The sequence below is a fragment of the Pagrus pagrus genome (genome assembly GCF_965226575.1).
Source record: "Pagrus pagrus genome assembly, chromosome: 11".
NCBI lineage: Eukaryota > Metazoa > Chordata > Actinopteri > Spariformes > Sparidae > Pagrus > Pagrus pagrus.
This window is the reverse complement of record NC_140195.1, coordinates 29524221-29543306: the sequence shown is the minus strand read 5'-3', so window position 1 is coordinate 29543306 and position 19086 is coordinate 29524221. Positions and strand designations below refer to the sequence as shown.

At 41.3% G+C, this 19086-nt stretch overlaps 2 protein-coding genes across 5 annotated transcripts in view; one reads left to right on the top strand and one right to left on the bottom strand.

Annotated features, from left to right (window-relative positions):
- The first annotated feature begins 5331 nt into the window (after positions 1-5331).
- LOC311264918 (uncharacterized protein) lies at positions 5332-11264 on the top strand. The gene is made up of 4 exons (XM_084366121.1): positions 5332-5543; positions 6384-6531; positions 7552-8033; positions 9883-11264. The coding sequence occupies exons 1-4, from the start codon at positions 5401-5403 to the stop codon at positions 9953-9955; spliced, it is 846 nt and encodes a 281-aa protein (XP_084222247.1). The 5' UTR covers positions 5332-5400; the 3' UTR covers positions 9956-11264.
- A 1428-nt stretch (positions 11265-12692) lies between these two features.
- Positions 12693-19086, bottom strand: part of prkcz (protein kinase C, zeta) — a 136213-nt gene continuing 129819 nt past the window's right edge. For all 4 annotated transcript variants that reach the window (XM_084366365.1, XM_084366366.1, XM_084366368.1 and 1 more), the window contains one exon: positions 12693-17657. In XM_084366365.1, coding sequence (XP_084222491.1) covers positions 17570-17657 — 88 coding nt within the window. In that variant the 3' untranslated portion in view covers positions 12693-17569. The remainder of the gene's footprint in view (positions 17658-19086) is intronic.

Sequence of the window (19086 nt, the reverse complement as noted above, 5' to 3'; positions counted from 1 at the left end):
CAGATTCAACATAAAATCAAAGTTCCTTGTAGCTGCTTTGATGCAGGAATGGGCAACTTTTCAAATTGCCCCCTCCATGTCCCTGCGGTATTGCAGTTGGCGCCAGTGTCACAAAGACAGCATTAGCAACATGACTACCGCTTGCGGCCTCGTTGCTGTCTATAGTAACAAACAACCGTATCCCAATTTGACCAAGAAATTCTGGTCTCAGCACTACGAAAAAGGCAGAGTGAAATACCCAGTTGAAGTTTTGATACTTGTATCATCTAGTAGAAAGAATGCCAAGTTCAGGGAAACACATACGCAGACTGTGACACAGTGATTCTCCCTCTTCACCTTCTTTGCCTCCTCTATCAGGGAATTTCCACAGTTATTCCTGTTGTTCCACCGTTACCTGGGGATAGTGACCAGGAAAAGGTGTTTTTTCCTGGTCACTATCCCCAGGTAACGGTGGAACAACTGGAAGTGTACAAGTTCTGCTTGCGCAATGGTTGACGCACTTCGTTTGTGCAGTGATTCATCCTTCGTTTTTTGCAAAAAACTCGATTGAAGACCAAATAGCAAAGTGAAAGCGAGGTTTATAGGGAACCAATTTAACCAAAGTTAAAGCCAGTTTAAGTGAGGAAAAAAAAGCAAAGTTATCAGTATTTTGCTTCTTTCATTTTTAAAGACAGCCTCGCTGGTCATTATCCACCAGGATCACCTGAATGTTTTGGTCTTTATGCTCATGTTGCTCTAATGATGGTATAAATTCTCAAGCACTTGGTTTACTTCTTTAACTTAAACAGTTATGGGTGCTGCGACCTCACTTTTATTCTCCTCATCATCTTCGCCATCACCATGGCAGCGGAGCACAACACAGCATCACGTGGGATGGATGACATAACGTTTCTTTCCAGGCGCCGGACTGCCTTTTCCCAGAGTAGCACTCTGTACCAGAGGTCTGGCCCACTGCTCTGCTTTTGTGTTTCTTCCCCTCTGTGGTTGAGGTAGAAAAAATGGATTGGCTAATGTCAGCAATTCAAGAGCAGTCCTTCTGCAATACTCATCTTATGGGGCACTGTTTCCAAAAAATGTTCTCACCTTATTTCAGAGTGGCAGGTTTTCCCATAGTGCTGTTTTCCATTCTTTGAAATAATGCTCTCCTCTTTTCTTTCTTTTCCTTTCCTTCCGCTCAGTCCAGCTTTCCCTTGTCTTTTCCATTGCATAATTGTAGCCACTCTCTGTGGGTCCCTCTCTTCTGGCCAACAGCTTAGAAGGCTCAGAAAGTCCCCCAATTACTATGACTTCAACTTTCCACTTTATGTGTGTCCTAGCAGAGGGAGCACAGTATTATCATTACAGTTCGGATTCTTCTATGATGTAACCTTCTCTCGTGTGCACTGAGTAGAAATCCTTGTGCGAGAGTGATATAATATCTTGTGTATTAAAAGTGAGAGTTGATGTTGAGGTGATACAATCAAACAGTGAACAATAAAAGACTCTGTATCATGTCCTTCCTTAACCAAATCACATTTTGAGAGAATCGTGCACTTTGATGAACTTGATCCAGACATCCATTTTTCACTACTTATATGGTGCTGAGTTGCAGTGGCAGCAGGATAAGCTGGGTAGTCCAGTGGTCTTTACAAAGACGGATTTGAGGTTGAGGTTGAGGTTCTCTTCTTACCGTGCCAGGACAGCATCGTAGTAACTTAGTGTGCACCCCTAACCTATTCTTGAGTAGGCTATGTTCCAGATAACAGTTCAATGCTGTAGGGCTTTTACACAACATTAATAGGGAATTTGGGTTAAATTTGGCTATCAATAATAATGAATGACTTTTTGGGATTATTATTAATTATGATAAATAATAGGATCCAATTTACATTAGATTGCCTCGGAAGTACCACCTTTAAAGAAGAGAAAAGATAGCCAATTCAATAATTGAGACTCATAAAAAGGTACTAAAAAGTCAAATGGCAACTCTGATTAATAATTAACTTAATAACTACAACCAAAATTACCATAACAGCTAGCAATGGTTGAAGGATTTCAGAGTCCTTGACAGAGTAGAGGTTGGCAACATTTACTCTTGTACAATATTAAATAGACAGCATGAAGGTTCAAAAGTCTTTTATTTAACACAAAATAAGCACACACAATCTAACTAACATGTACTATATACAGATGGTTAGTTGCATGCAAAGACCCTGAGTCTGTGTGAAGCATAATTCAACTAACATCAACTTAGCCATGTAGCAAAGCAATAACCTGACTTCACAGAGATCATAATAACAACAAAAAACAGTGAACAAGCACATAGATTGAACACATGTGCACTACATCAACCAGAGTTAAAAGTCCTGTGCTTAGCTGCGCTATGCTATGTTGTGTGCTATCTAGGCCTAGTTCAACATTACCTGCCTTTGAAGAAAAGGTGCTGGTGGTTCCTTAGCTGACAAGCCAAGCAGGAGAACGTTGTAATCCCAATGCTGAACAGTGCTGATCTTGCTGTGCAAAGTCCGATGAAAGAAGGTGGATGGAGGAAACTGGTCACTCCTTTCCTTTGCAGGGACAGCAGCTCGGTGCTAACTTGCTTCGTGAGTGTGGTGTTAGCTGGTAAGCTTTGCGTCACAGCTGCTGGTGCTAACTGAACTGGAATAGTAGCAGGACCTTGCGTCGCTGCTGTGAGTTGGGCCTCCTGGAACTGCAGCTGGCAGCTCTCAGGAGAGGAGCTGGGGGCAAGGCGTAGTGGGAGTAGAGCTGGAGAGTGTAAAGGGCAGGCAGCCCCATGGGGAAAGAGGTGGGGAAGGAAGGAAACAAAGGAAGGAGCTGGAGTTTTGACTATCTGCTCAGTGGGGGGTCTGTCACACCTGACCAATAGTAGCTGGGTCTCTTGGCAGTCTTTGCACCTAAGGGTGAAGACTGGGGAATTCTGGGGAACTGAGTTCAGTTCAGAGTCAATTTTGAAATTCCACAATGAATGACTTCATCTGTGGGTCCCAACAACGCGCATAAAAGCAATGCCTGCTGACCAATCAATTCTCTGGAAAACAGCATCACCATTCATAGAAGATAATGTGGAGCTTGGTGCGCAGCTGCAATCAATGTCAAAACTATTTCATTATGCTCTTTTATAGCACTGATAGCACTAAAGCCTTGTAGTTGTTGTATGTATTCATTATTTTTTATTTGCTCCCAGGTCCGTTTGACAATGCGGGGGGCTACAGCTAAAATTTGTCTAATACTATAGTCTGTTTTTTGTTTATAAAATATTCCACTCTGCTGCCAGTAGACTTGTCCATGTTTGCCATTGGTCAATTTATGTGAACAGGTGTATGGCTAGATCAAACCTGGGTTGACTTATTGAGCTGATATCCACCTTTGTGTGTTCGCTTAGCGTGATTACGGGTGTTAGGCTTGGCAAAGCCAGATAGCTGAAACATGTCCAGAGTATTTTGAACTGGTTTTGTAGTTGCAACGGCTTTTGACAAAAACTTTGATGAACTTCCTGTTGATGTTACTTCCAGAGCAGGCTATGAAGATGTTACTGAATTTCTTTTTCAGTATTTTTTTGTTGACTTTAATTGATGACTTGAGCTTATTTTTTATATACTAACAATTCATTTTGCTGAGGAAACAGTGAACAATTTTCTTCACTAAACACTGGATTCAGATTTGCTTACATCACATTCCTTAAAACACTGATGTTAACATTTGTAAGTCACCCGCAGGACAGCAAATTACAGTTCCCTCTTACATTTTTAGAATGATTTGATGTTGGAGCTTGCACCAGCCATGAAAAAATTGTATTGTCACAAAAAAGGAGCAACTTTGATGAAACATTATTTAAGGCTTTCTGATATCGGTTACACTTTAAATATAGTGGAAGCTGTGAACAATCTCTGAGATGAATTTGTGGAAAACTACCCCCACATTTTCAGTAACAGAGGAACAGTTTGTCAGTGGTTAAAATAACTATGGTACTAGACCTACTATAGTACTCTCTTCTTCTTTGAAGTTAATTTGGTTAAGAACAAAACCATGACATACTTATTATTTCTTTTTAAATCTTAAAATGTTGGCATATATATATCTATGATGATTATGGAGCAAAAGCAACACATCTTATTAGTTGATGATTTTTTACATTTAGTTCCACCTGCTGAGACCTGCTGCAGGCACATAGATCAATTTTTGGGGCTTTTTGTTGAGATGCAAACTCACATTTCTCCAAAATCCCCCAAAACATCTGAGTTATGTTGAGTTTTGCCTCTTAATCTATATTTTAGTAGATTCTAGGGGCTAGTGAAATGCACAAAGACTGAGTCGTAAATGGGTCAAATAAGTAGTCATTCACAGCTGCCTACTGACGAATCAATCTTCAACTTTATGGAGCTTTTGACCACTTCCCACAGATTTCCTCTGAGAAAGCTAAATTGCCATCACATGCTGACACTTGTAGAGAGTAGAAAAAGTAAATCTGCCAAAATTAAATCAAACTACTGTTCACAAGGTCAAGTAGGAACCTTGACACCCACTTCTTGTAGAGTACATGAAGTTCTTTATTTTCAGCTTATTAAATACCTGTAGTCGTGCAGCAGCACTCTATAATTATGCAAAATTATGGACAACTGGCAAAACATATTTTCTCCTGGATAATCAAAATAAATGATTTTGTTTCCGCTGGACTATAATGGGAGTTCTCACTTTATCTTTCATGTAAGTGACGAGACTGTTGCTTTTCTGTACCCAAATGTGACAAAGTAAATGCTTAATTTCCTCTCACACTAGCAGAAAATTAAATATATAGTTAGCAGATGATAATAATACACTCCCAACTGCACAGATATAACCTGTAGGCCTACAGATATACAGCGTACATCATGACATGTGTTAAATGTCATAAATAAATACTCACAGGAGTAAATACTTTATCTTTACCTTATCTGTTTATCTTTGTGTGTGTCTATGCTGTGTCAATCAATCAGGTCTGTGTGTTCACATGATTGGTTGATCAGTGTCATGGTGCTACTTGATTGGATTGACCTTATTACAGGCTGGAAGAGACTGTCACCCTTCACATCCACTCCACTGAACAACTTGCGGTTGTGAATGCTGCCTGTTGAGAAGCTGATGCCGAATGCGCACTGCTGGCTGTGAAAACTTTGGATAATGTCAAGAATATATGAAAAATGTGGAATATTTTAAGGTTTTTGAAGGGCTGGTGCCAAACGCGCATGCCTCCAGCATTCACAACCAATAAATGATATGAATGACGCAGGGGATAGCGCATGAAGAACACCTTTTCTGATTGGCTAAATCAAGTGACGTGTGGTTTCAGGAACAAGGAAGTCCTCGTTAGTTACTCACACTAGCGCGAAGTTTCGAAGCTGTTATAGAAGAAGCTTTGATGAAATGGCTGAAAGTCATTCAAAGTCTAAACTTAAACGAAAGAAACACTTTGTCGAAGATCACCAGCCGGCGGTATGTTCCCGGGGAACGCTGGACCGGACTCGTACAACAATGTTCCCAAGTGACATTACAGCAGAGCCTGAGAGGTGTGTGTGCGTGTGTGTGTGTGTGTGTGTGTGTATTACTGTGTAAGTCTGTCATGGACAGAAACTACACTCAGAACATCCCACTTCAAACCTAAACCTCTCACTGTGTCTTTCCTTCCTATATATGCTTTATGTAGTGACTCTAACAGCCTCTGTCTGGTGAGGGAACAAAGCGCCACAGGAGAAAACGAACCTCCGTTAAAATCTCCACAGTTTAGTGTTTTCTTGCTTAGCAGCTCAAGTTCATAACAGACAGAACATTACCGAAGAGCTCTGAGGAACAAGTCGGTGCCACTGGGAAATTCGGCATGTTCTTAAATCGTGATGTGACAGTACACACCTATTTACATACCAGGATAAAACCTTTACAATTGCCTCACATAGTTCTCTAGGGCAAACCACAAACTTAAAAACTTGACATTTTAAGATGAACATCCTACTCTTTAGAAACATACATGTGCAGACATTGGGACATTCAGCCTGTAGCCAGACTGTATGGAGGACTGAAACTGGCAAAACAGAAAAAGAAAGAAAATGATGGCTCAATAAATAAATTAAAATATAAATTAATATACCAATAAATGCCAGAAATATTAAAAATAAATATTTTTAAAAGGATTTAATTCACCTGTTTTCCATTCCATTTTCCATTTAAACTCTACTTTTTTAATCAATAATTGGAAAGGTTGAAAAAAATACATATACAAAATAATACAAAAAAGAAAATGCTAAAATGAAAACATCTTCTAATCAGCTTCTCCCCTAGTGGTCATTCAGAAACATGCTGGATGTGGATTTGAGAGGATGAGTGTGTGACACTGTGTAATATGTGGTTCACAGGCCAGTGGTTCCTGCAGCAGAGTGGTGGAGGAGAGAGCAGCTGCCTGCTGTGGAGAGTTGCTGGGCTTTGACTCTGAAGTCAGCTCTGCTGTACCTGGAGAACCAGCACTGCGACCTGGTTCCTGATCTTCCATGTCCATCTACAGCGGTATGTTATCACTGAGTGTGCCTCATCACGCAGCTTCTGTCGTGAATCTGTAGACCTCGTGTTCACACAAAAGTGCTAAAAGTGCTAACTCTCTTTGTGTTCATGACTGAATAAACTGAATAAACAAACTGACCTTAAAGGTATCACTTAACCTGCTCTGCTCAGCGCTGCTCTGAGCTGGAGAGAGCCAGGTGCAGAGCCAGACATTCTGGTGGAACAAACACCTGGAGTCGCATCAGATTCTGCTCTGATCCAGAGCCGTTTACTAACAGGAGGAGAGCTCAAAGGTTACTTTTTAACTTTGAGGATCAAAAGGCGATTTATCTTTGCTCCTGTTGATCAGCCTGACTGCAGCAGCAATCCGCTCTGATTTGTTATGGCTTTATTGACTCACACAGTAGCTCTGGCTCATAAACTGCTCTGTTTACGGCAGTTCATGAGCTGTAGCTTTGTGAGTAATAAATAACTTCCGGGTCGTACAAATCGGAGAAATTAAATCAAAATCAAATTTGGCCCGGGTTCTGTCTTTTTAATTATAAAGTACGAAAAACAAAGTGATATTTGTTTTTTTTTGTATCACATTCATAAACAAATAAGGAAATAACATAATTTTTTCATTTTCTGATTTTGGATTCTCAATGAAACATAAAATGAATGAATGATACAGGGACTCGGTCCTCATTAATAACAGCTTTACAACGCATCAACAACGCAGCTCAGTCAAAAAAGTGATAAAATGCTCACTGTGATGAATTTACTCAGCAAGATGTAAGCTAGATTACATTTTTGACCATGCTGTAACAGGTTTCTTTGTTTCCACTCTTGGATGAACACAAACCAGTATCAGTATTGCAATTTGTCCCAAAACACGACAGCAGTTATCATTTCTATGTTGGTGTTTTTTCTTTTTTTTTAGCTATATCGCAACTTGAATCACCTTTCCTTAGTAATAAAAAAGATTCTCTCCCTCTTTGGTATTTAAAAAGCTCTTGCTTTGGTTTTTCTTGCATATTATTGTAGAGACCAACGGCACTAAAGTTAGATGACCAACGGTGGTGTGACCTCGGTGAAGAAGTCGCTCCCTTCCCTGAACCCGCTCCGCCTCCTCCGAGGACTACATCGAGTCCAGATCCTCTTAGGCTCTGCTCGTCCCAGCATGACCCTTCAGTACAGACCAAACTGGCACCAGACCCACCTGACAGACCGCTGCCCTCTGACACGTGGCAAAGTCATAACAGCAAGACAACATCCCTTCAAGCCCTCACCAAAAGACCGCAGCCTTCCCACAACAGCTGGGAGGCAGCGGCACCATCAGAAGAAGAAGAGGAGAGGAAGGGAAAAGAGACTGACAAACAAGTTTCTCTGCAGAAGACGGGTAAAAATAAAGAGAAGGCAGTGGAAGAGGAAGAGGAGGTGCAGAAGAGTGTCAGAGGAGATGGAGAAGCAGTGGGAGGAGGAGCACTGCAGAGCTGCCCCATGTGCCTGCTGCCGTTCCCTGCTGGGTAAGAGATGCCACACTTTCTTGTTTCTTTGTGTGTTTTTTTTAACTGGATTAAAGTAAGGATTCTTTATTTCTGTCTCTGTAATTTCTGTCCTAATTTCTCATTTCTGGAGACGTGAGTACCTTGGGTTGGAGTTTCAGTCCCACTCACACGCTCATTGTTCCACTGCCTTTCATTTCCATCTATTTCCATTAATTTTGTGCTCCCACTGCACCAACTGTGGTAGAGTTTGAAAGAGAAAGACGTGTGGTGTTTCATACATATAATGGTGCACACCTTTCAAATTTCAACAAGTTTAAAAGAACAGGCCTGCTAGTCAGGTGGAGTTGTCCACAAAACATTTCTGGAGCTTCACAGCAAAACAGCATTCAGCATTCTCCTTAACAACTGAAGTAGCTGGGGACTTTCTTTAACACAGAAAAAACAACGGAAGAACACAGAAAATGGCTCCACACAGCTCGTCCGGCATATTCCAAGTCTCAGGAAGCCCCGGGACTCCAAACTGATTTAAAAAGACGTTATTTACACAATTTGGAAAGTGAGTGAACACGGTCTTTTGCAAGTGTTTGCACAAGCTCGACCACTAAATAAAACTTTTTCAAATCAATTTTGGATCTTGGGGCTTCTGTAAACATGATACGTCAGACGTATGAAGTATGGAGCCATTTATGTGTTGTTTTTCAAGTTGTTTTTTCATGATTTAAAACTAGTCTCCTCTACTTCAGTTGTTCAGGAGAATGCTACAATGTTGTTTTTGGTAATCCAAGTCTCTCGAAGCCCCGAAATCCCAAATTAATTGAAGACGTTAGTTTTTTTTGTAGCTGTGAAGCAAAAAGCATCAGTGCGGCGCACCCTGTCTGAAGAGGGTACACAAGCTCATCTGTGCATCAAGGTTGTAAATTTCCTGTGGACACCACAATACTTAAATGACCTCTTCGACAGTAGGACAACTGAATACTGACAGTAACTATTTTGCATCATACTGTATCAGTCTTCTCCTTCACGCACATTACAGGCAAGGTGCAATATATTTTGCAGTTTGTGATCTAAATTACAGTTAAAATCAAGGAACAGAATATAATAGGCGGTGTATATTAAGATTAATCTAATATATTAAACATAATATATAAATACAGTATCTGTAGTTACCATTGATTCAATTATTCTGAGATAATCTACAGAATAAATCTCCACAAAAAATAAATCCCATTTTACTATCCAGCATGGTCGTCAGTGTCTGCTTTACTTGACTCAGAGTGCTGAGTTGAACTGTTTGGAGGTCAGTGGTGTTGGCTGATTAATCGGCTCTCTGCTTTTTTTTTATGCTCCAAAACTATCGTTATTCTATCAGCCTTTAAAAATCCACCTCTTGTGTATTTTCACCTGAAATGAAGAATCCTTGTGTTTCAGTTACCTCAGAATGAGCCTTCTATATCCACAGAGAGAGCAGGTCCTCCTCCACCTAGTCCGCCATGTTGCACTGCCATGATTGTAGTACAGCCCAGAACGAACAAACCAAACTCTGACTGCAGAGAGGGCCTTTAATGTTTTTTCAGGTTTTTAGGGGCCACTGTATAGGGGAGGGTAAGACTAGGGGAATTCAGTTGGTTGCAATCAGCAACCTCACCACTAGATGCCACTAAATTCCACACACTGGACCTTTAAATATTTTCAGTTTCATTTCAAAAACCCAATTAATTGGAATCATGCCTGTACTACATTAAGTTTCCTAGGTATGATATTTTTGATAAGGGGCCAACACAGACTGTATATATCAGTATGTAAAAGTGTGTGTTGGTCACACACTGAGTGTGTTCACTGTCACTACCAACAGTTCCTGTCTCTCCAGGTTCTCCCAGATGGACTGTGACGGCCACCTGGCACAGTGTCTGTCAGAGGTGAACGTGGACATGACCTGGTGAGCCGACAGGATGCTGGCTGCTGTCCAGAAGCCACGAGCAGCCCAGATGTCCCACACACTCCACCATCATATCATATGGAGAAGGACACACCCAGAGAGCAGCTCGTACAGAGAACATTCACTGTTCACTGAAGTACTGACACCTTCCAGGCTTTACACTGAGACAGGGACTCCTTGAGACACTGTGAGGAAACAAGATGTTCTCCCTTTGGAGAAAAAAACAAAAGGTGGGAAGAACACTCCTATGTCCTATTCCTATGGAAGAGGTTTGGTTTTGGGGTAAAATATATTAGATTGGCCGATAAAGACAGCTGAACACAAATAACAATGACTCATTTTAAGCCTTAGGCAGAAGATATACTTGCTTTTAACAACGTATTCAGACACCTAACCTGCGTCTGTTTGGAGCGTCGGTTGTGCAAATACTTAGAAATTAACACTTTGCGTATGCAGGATACAGTATGCACATGAACAGTAGGAGAAGTATATGGGTTTATGGGGATGTTAGGAGTCAGCACATCGGCAGCAGCAGGGACAACAATGGGACAACAGGCTTACGTGTGCCATCTAGTGGTTATCCTCCAGTAACATGGGTAGTATATAGCCAAGTATATGAGCAACTATGTTCACGACGCAGCTGGCTGTATACGTGAACGTGTGTCTCAACAGCAGGTATATCTTCGGCCTGAAAAGTTGCACAAATGCCCCCTCGGCCTGGATGTTATCAACATTCAGTTATCAACAATGATCACATTGTGTTATCATTTCACCAAGTTCTGTTGTTGAAATTCATGACTTCAAGCTAAAATTAAGTTTTTGTTTCACATGTGAACGGTTTGTGTCTGATGTAATGCTTAACACTGAATACAATTCACTGCATTCAAACTCAATGTGGTTATTTTACATGTGACATGTGTCCTTAACGACTCTGTAAGGACACTCCTGCACAAAGTTTAAAAGCCTGCAACTCCTCTCCAGTTAGTCTCTTGGATGAGAGGTGAAACGTCTTAAAGAAACTGACTGTTGAGTTGCCTACGAAACAGCACCTAGAATTACCATGACCTGGATGACTGAGAACCTTCATCAACATACACTGTACTATACACACTTTACTATAAATTGATTGATCTACAAGTTGCAAAGTTAGAGTTATAGTAATAGTTTGCAACTAGTGTAAAGAAGTGAGTAGACAAATCTCTGTGTTCAGTATGATGATGTTTAATGTCCCTGACAAACTCTGTAGTCACATATAGCCACTTGTTAGCAAATATGCAAATAAATGCAAATTTGTGTTTATTTGCACCAGGTGACGCGATTTGCATGAGTTGCAATAATATTGAACTCAAGTGAGGGTTTCGCGTGACTCTGTTTTGTGAAGGCCTATCGGTGTGACTTCACACTGACTTTAATGTCGCTGATGTCCGGACATTCATAAACACCTATGAAGGAGAGGATAATAATCACTAATCATGGCTGTTTGCAGACAGCCAAAACTGTGCGACCACATGTCTACACGTACCGAGACAGGACACAAAAGGACCTGGTGTGGAGGAAAGTGAGTGAGAAAGTCGGACTACCTGGTAAGTTATGGAAATGTGTCAGCACGGCATAGCCCTGATCAATCTGAACTCCATTCGGGGAACAAGCATTTTAAAAGTTGTTTGCTTGTCTTCTGGCAGACAGACCTGACAGCATGAATTCAGGCTTTTTACAAGGCGCCATTATGTTATGTTGGCGTCCTTTTTTTTATTGCAGTCAGATCACAGTGAAACCACTTTGTTTTGGTTTCAACAGATTAATTCAGTCTACATCTACTTGCTGGTAACAATTAATGTTTATTAATTTTAACACTTCTTAAGAAACTGCCACTCACTAGAGACAGATGGACAGGCACTCCACAGCTGAGAACTGGGCACCGGTCGGCCTCAGGTAGCGCTGGAAGCTGCAGTCATCCAGACGCAGCTCCAGACGGTGAAATTCAGCCGAGCAGGTTGCCACGAATAAAAATTAATAATCCCCGTGATCAAACTCCCGCCTGTAACACGAGGTGAGTATTCTGTTCGAGTTTGGTCTGAGGGCACCATTAGGGTGTATTCCATTGACTTTGAGATGAAGAAACCAGAAGAAATTACAGAGAACAAAATCTGCTCTTACAGACCACATCTGGCCACCTGCGCTATAGAGCCCCCAGAGACAGCACAGAGTGGATACACTGTTGGTCAATAACCAGTTATTGACTTCCTCCAAATGTGCTCAGCTCTGTGTGAAACATTGACGTTTATCTTATCAGGGGATGGTAACGGAATCTGCACACTCGCCTTAACATATGCACCAAGCTTATAAGGTCCACTGAAGAGGCCACTGTTTTCATTTATTATTAATTTCTAGTAAACAGTTATTTTCTCAGTATCGAAGAAACAGGGAAATGCTGTTGGATGATGATATTGGTTAATTGGCTTTTCCAGTCTCCCAGAATGAACAGAGTGAGTGGTGATCAGAGGATGTGCTGGTGTGTGAGGCCAACTCCCAGGCCACACACACACAGTTATTTGCTGTCACTTCAGAAAACATTACATTAGCTTACATTAGTTTCTGGGAGACTTACCCTGAAGCTAAGCCACTCTTCACCCTAACATGTAATGATTTATGATTTACACACACACACACACACACACAAACAAAAGTGTAGCATCTGCAACGTTTTTTCTGCAGTTGTCTGCAAAAAAGGAAGGACTCAGTTCACGGAAAACCAGTATCATTTTTAATAATTACACATATTTACAAAGATGCGATGAAGCAAAAATGAAGCATATCCAACCAGCATTATGTTAGAGAAAAATCATGGACTAGGTTCATTCATATTTAGATCGAGACTCTCTTTCTTTGAGATGTCTGAATGGCCTTCACTGCTCTGTAATGTGGCTTCAAGGGGTCCCAGTTCATCCTTTGGTCCCTCAAGAAAACCTGGTGTGCACGTACATCAAATAACATGACATGAATAAAATGCAGCACATGAGATGGAGTTTAGGAGGAAGCCTCCTCGAATGTTGGAGTGATTTCTATGATTTCTTGAAGTGTGTGTGTGCGTGTGTGTGTTCATTGTGGTGGACTAATCGGTGACTGTGGAACTGCTTCCTTATCTCTCCTCTCTCTATCTTTTTCTTCCCTGCCTGAAAAGACCCTACAGCTAATTGAGACCCTTTGACTCAGGATCAACTAATTAATCCTATTATGTGGTTATCAAATTAGCACGGGTCAGATTCCATCAAATAATTCTCAGCCAATGGAGAGCTCCCTCAGAAGCGCAAAAAGACAGAGAGATCAACACAAAGCTCACTTCAGAGGCGACGGGCTCTTCTGTTGGTGACTTTAATCAGTGCTCCTAGTTATCACAGATGTGTTGTGCATGCGCTCGATTTGATCGCAGCCTTTTAACAGCACAAGGCCCCTAAATTGGGTTATAATAAGTTGCTTGCGGTGTTTAAAGGTGGAAGTGTCTGAAGTAGAAACAGTCTAAAGCTTCTCTGTATAAATAAAGTCATGGCTTCTTGCAACTGAAAATTCAGCTCCGGAAACCCTTTGATGGAACCTAACAGTGCAGAAATGAGCTAATAGCTGATGTCAGAGAGCGGACCACCATGTGTTGGGCTGGCTTTACACTGAGCAGCTGTTGTGCTGTCTGCTGCAGGTTACAAACTCATCCTGAACATTTCAAGTGACAAAAACAAAGTTCTTAACAAGGGCTGTGTATTAACTGAAATAGTTCAATGTTGATGCTAATATGATACCCACTATTTCTTGCTGATACCTTAGTTTGGAGAATATATAAAATATAAGTGTTTTAACCCTTTTTTCATTGAACGAAACTGCTCAATGCATATGCATCAGTGTCACATAACAAAACGGTTGAAGTCTAAATAATTAAGATATAGTCTGAAGTCAGAAAAGTTTGCAGATTTATATCCGAGCAAATAAAAAAAAAAAAGAAAAATTAGATCAAGCATTTGATCCCAGCTTGATATTTGACATAATCAATGCTACTGATACGTTTCAGTCAGTACTCATGGACCCTGTTCAGACCTGGTATCATCATCAGTCCTGAGTGATCCGATCACAAGTGAACAGCCCTAAGTACAGGTGTGAATGCACCCAGACACTTTCAGGATGAATTTGAGATCCAGTCACTCAGACCACATTCGCAGGTGGTCTGGGCCGCATGTGAGAACCCGTTCTTTTAGCAGTGTGTACACACGTGTCCTGGCCCATGCCAAAGGACCGCCTACTCAACTGACATCCTCTGTGAAACCAGAAGAAGGCAGAATGGATTACACACCATCTGAACACACTGTTTCAACTGGTCCAAGCATTGAACAATAACTGCAATATCCCCAGACTCCCTTAAAAGAAACTTAGAAACTTTGTGAAACAGCTACAGCAAATTCTAAACCATTGGTGCCTTCTTGTAAACTCAGAGTTAAATGCAGAACTGTTAGTTGTTTGTTTCCTTGTAAAAAGTGTCAGTTTTTGGCAGCATGGCTGTACCAGCCTGTCTGCTTCTGTGTCTTACTGCTGCAGTGCGTCTTACCTGCCAACATTTAGCAGCTGTTTGAACACACTGTTTACACTGATTTCACCATTTACACTCAATTTATGAGAGAAGACAACATATTATTGACGATGCACATGTCCAATTTTACAAATACAGTAAACAGTAACCAATATAGGCTACTTCATTGTCCCTGTGGTGAAATCCCCAAAGTCCCTTTAAAATCACTCAGTTTTGTGAGTTGCAGAGTCAGAAGAAGCTGCATAAACTTTGTGAAACACTGTCTACAACAAAGTCTTAATTATTTAGGCCGTCTTTTAAATTTGGCAATTGTTATACATGAACTTCTTTCCTTCTTTGTGTAAAAAACATTGTGTCCATTTGTCCCAGTGATGTATGTGTCTATTTGCATATTGAGAAGGGAAGTGAGATCCAATCACAAGCATTCACTGAAGACACATGTTGATGGCAAGGGTGAACTGATGGATTTAGAGCTTGTGATCAGATTACTGAGGACGGAAGGTAAAACCAGGTCTGAACAGCCTCATTAAAGTACTGAGCTTCGTTAACCAGCCCTGTTTCTTATTCTAAGGGGGCAGACGTAGTCCAAAAAAGATGCACACGTGGTTGTGTTTATACTGCATTGCTCATGTTTCTGGGTGTGTACAGTCAAAAGTTTATGAGCATGTGGACTTTACACCCAAAGGAAATTCAGCACAAGTGTGCAAAAACATGGGCTAGGTATGAAATTTACGTCATGTGGCCACAACGATGCTGAGAGTATAATTTGGCAGTTTTGTAGCACCATCTTCCTGGACCCAGGGCTGTTTACCTGGCTGCTTTGATACATCCAGTGAAGTGTGAAAGCTGTTTTTCAATCCAGGCCTGGTCTGTAGAGGCATAACACTTTCAGTTAATCTGACATGATGACCTGTCAGCCACACCTATTGTGAAACCTGTACATGAAACATAATTTTAATACTTCCACAATTAAGTCGAATGGGTCACATAGAAAAAATATCAACAAACAAATGTTTTAAGTACCAGCATTAAAATAAGTTCAGAAGCACTGATGACTCCATGTGCAAAAATAAAGGAACAAAACTTATGACTGAAGTGAAACTTTTGGAAGATTCCTGTGTGTGAATTGATGATGACCCACCCTTCCAGTCCAACTGAATTTAAACAGCACTTCTGTTCTGGGACTGACATGTCCTCTGCTTGAAGAAAAATAAGTGCCCTCAAAGGAGAAGTTTTATATTTGATGTTTTCTGGTTTCTTGATACTGAAATGTGTGTTTCTTTGTATTCAGCACCACTACTAACAAAATGCTGTCTGTTCTTCGCTTGTACACTACAGTCACCAGTGAAAATCTGTTTACATTGGGTCTCTGTGCCCCTATCAGCACAGCTGCACAACACACAAGTCCACCCAGCCGCCCACTCAGAGGCTAAGGGAGCGTTTCTGATGGATCTCTGAACACCTTGTTTTATTCCTTTTAGAAATAAAACAATATTACCAATACATTTGAATATCATTAAAAGGATATTTGTCTGCAGACACAGATTTTTGTCATTTCATTGGGATGTTTTATAACCAAAGGACCTAACACCATGTAAACCCAGCCTTAATACAGAGATGGAATCACATAATGAGCCCACAATGGAAATGGGGAGACGTTTCCACGAGACAGCACAACCAACCGGTCATGTGATCTTTTTGACCGGCTGCAGATGGTCACGCAGTGGCAGCTGGTGTGGAAGAATCTGAGCTCGCCAGCAAGCCTGTACACACTGTGGAGGCTGGAGCCAATGAACTGCTTTGTTTTTCAGCTCAAGTCCTGATATAATGTGTTTCTTAAGCTGCCAGACTGATTGGCAGCGAGCATACCATGGCGTTTATACACCTTAATGCTGGGTTTCACCGCAAATACAGGACTGTATGGACGCTGTCTGCTGCAAAACCCCCGTCTGTGACTTTTCTAAATGATAATGTGGTAAGCAGGACAGTCTTCACTATTGTATAAACCAGGCTTCACCCTTGAGCGGCCACCAGCCAACATCAGAAATGATGTTGGCTTGGATGCTACTCTTAAATCTATAGACCAGTCAATTCTCTGAATTAATTCATTAAAAGACAAAAGAATCAATTATGTCCTCCAAAAATATTGATTCCCCGAAAAATTTAAATAGTTTGGACCAACCCCGGCAGAGTCTAGCCATGAGTGAAGAAATGTTCAATAAGATTAAGTGCAATCAGAGACATTGTAATTAATACGATCTTTGAGGCACTTCTTAAATAAAAAGTAATCTCCCAGTTTGTTTTTCCCCCCATTGTTCGTGAAAATCATAAAAGATAACAAAAAGAAACGTTTGTGGTTACAGATGAAAATGTGCCACTTGCATCAATAAAAAGGCATCGTCAATTTTGGATTCACTACCTACATTATGATACACAATTTTTTCAATTTTGTCGTTGTACATTCTTGTTTCACGTGAGGCCTCGCCCCCTCCCCCCCCACAAGATTAAAAAAATAAAGAAGGAAATAACAAAAAAAGAAAGTGCACATAAAATTTCAAGTTCTTCAGCAGAACTGTCATATTTATCCAGGGATGTGAGACGGGCTGTGTTCATGACGGCAGGCACAGAATGAAACAGCTCTCTGTTGAGATTACAAAGCCGGTCGTGCTTTGACACGAGGATGGACATTCTGAGGGGGGAAAAGAATGAAGCCAAAGGAGAAAAAGAAAAGAAAGGAAAAGGGGAAGACAACGTAACGACAGGGAATGTTCTTGAAGTCCAGTGTCTTTGTTTTCCTTGTACATACCAAGAAAGAAGAGTTTGTACCCCAACAAAACAATCTGAATCGTCCAGGAAGGAAACTCTCCCGTTCTCCTGTTTGCCTTGTCGTGTCGACAGGTCCAGAGGGTGAGTTCGTCCTCCCTGTTGTCCTTTACTCTTCCTCCTGCTCCTCCTCGCCTTTCAGAGTTGGCTCGCAAGTGTTTTTTTTGACTGAGACGGCAGCTTGGACAAACAGTAGGTGGGCGAAGGAGGAAGCTGGTCTCTCCTTCATACAGACTCTTCTGTGGATAGCAGCAGGGGGTTGATGTATTCAAATCCCTCAAACTCTGACTGGTCTATTCTCTTGATGACGTCCCTGAGGAGAGGGAGACAGAAGGAAGAATTAGACACGTTGTTTCAACACAAAGCCAGAGTACAATGCTATCCAGAACAGAACCTGTCTCTTTTTCAAGGTTCAGCGTTTAAGGTAATTTGATTGTCATTATACAGCACTATAATCATAAATACATATACAAGCTACAAACATAAAGAATAGTCCATTTCCTTAATTTGTGTCTGGGTGAATGTAAACAGCAGCATATGATTAAATGGTGGCATCTTCATATTTAAGGTTTGAAATCAGGTAAACACTGTCCATCAACTTTGACTTTGTGTGAGCACCCAGCATCAATGATGGAAACACAGAATCCACCTCGCCTCGTCCTGCTGTGGTCCTGCACTCTGTCAGCTCGGAACAGATTCGGCCCGTCAAGTACAAAAGCTTGATCCGAGATGTTGTGGTGGAGACATGTCTCTGTGGTCACAACAGTCTCTGATTTCATGTTGTTTGGCCAGCAGCTCAGCAAGTTGAGTCCCGTTTGTCCATTCCATTTTCCTGCAATTGGACATTGGCCAGGAGCATCTTAAATCCAAGATGGATTATCATGGCTCCCATCCTGGGTGTCTCCCCTCTCCTCCCTTGGGCAGTCCAACTGGTCGGGTTGGATAGTCAAAAGATACCGTGGGCAGTGGTCGTCTCAAAGTCTTCTGCTTTAAATTCAAAACCTGCACTTTCTTCTCCCATGCTAATAAAATTATTTCTGCCATAGGCAATACATGCTTCAGCAACAAAGCCAAAAAGTAGAGAGTAGAGAAACAGCAGGAAGTCAGGGGGAGAGAGACATTGTTCAATGTCATTCCCCAGGGTCCCCCACTGGATTCAAACAGACTTTTAGGTTTCATCCTGACTGGAAGCATCACAAACTGGATGGTTCATCACGGCCCAGGACAGGAAGTCTCTACAGTGGCTGATTGAAATGATCCCGAACATCACTGGTACCATCTACAGATCATGAGTGATATCACTGAAGAGAGATGTCTGCACAGAGCCCAAAGATACTAAAAGGCAACATCCACCCAGCCACAGTCTGTTCACCCTGCTGCCACCTGACAACAGATACAGAAGTATCTTCTGCCACCTGACAACAGATACAGAAGTATCTGCTACTGTACAACCAGACTACAGAGCAGCTTTTTTCCTCAACACTCCACCATCAATGGTTTATTTTTCTGACTTGATTACTATTTGTTAATTAGTCTGTATTAGGGCTGGGTGATATTACAACAATTCAAGATATATCAATATTTTCAAGTGAGGTATCGTTTCAGACAATACCGTTGATATTAATATAGGGTGACAGCATCGCTCCACCGGACAGCTCCGCCCCTCTCATTGGTGTGAGGGAGACACACTGCTGCTACTCTGTGAATCAGTCTATTAATTATTCAACAGTGTGACGTAGACC

Coding starts and splice junctions, on each gene's coding strand:
- LOC311264918 (XM_084366121.1), top strand. CDS start 5,401: ATGGCTGAAAGTCATTCAAAGTCTAAACTTAAACGAAAGAAACACTTT. Junction 6,532..7,551: donor TTCCATGTCCATCTACAGCG/GTATGTTATCAC, acceptor ATATTATTGTAG/AGACCAACGGCACTAAAGTT. Junction 8,034..9,882: donor CTGCTGCCGTTCCCTGCTGG/GTAAGAGATGCC, acceptor CTGTCTCTCCAG/GTTCTCCCAGATGGACTGTG.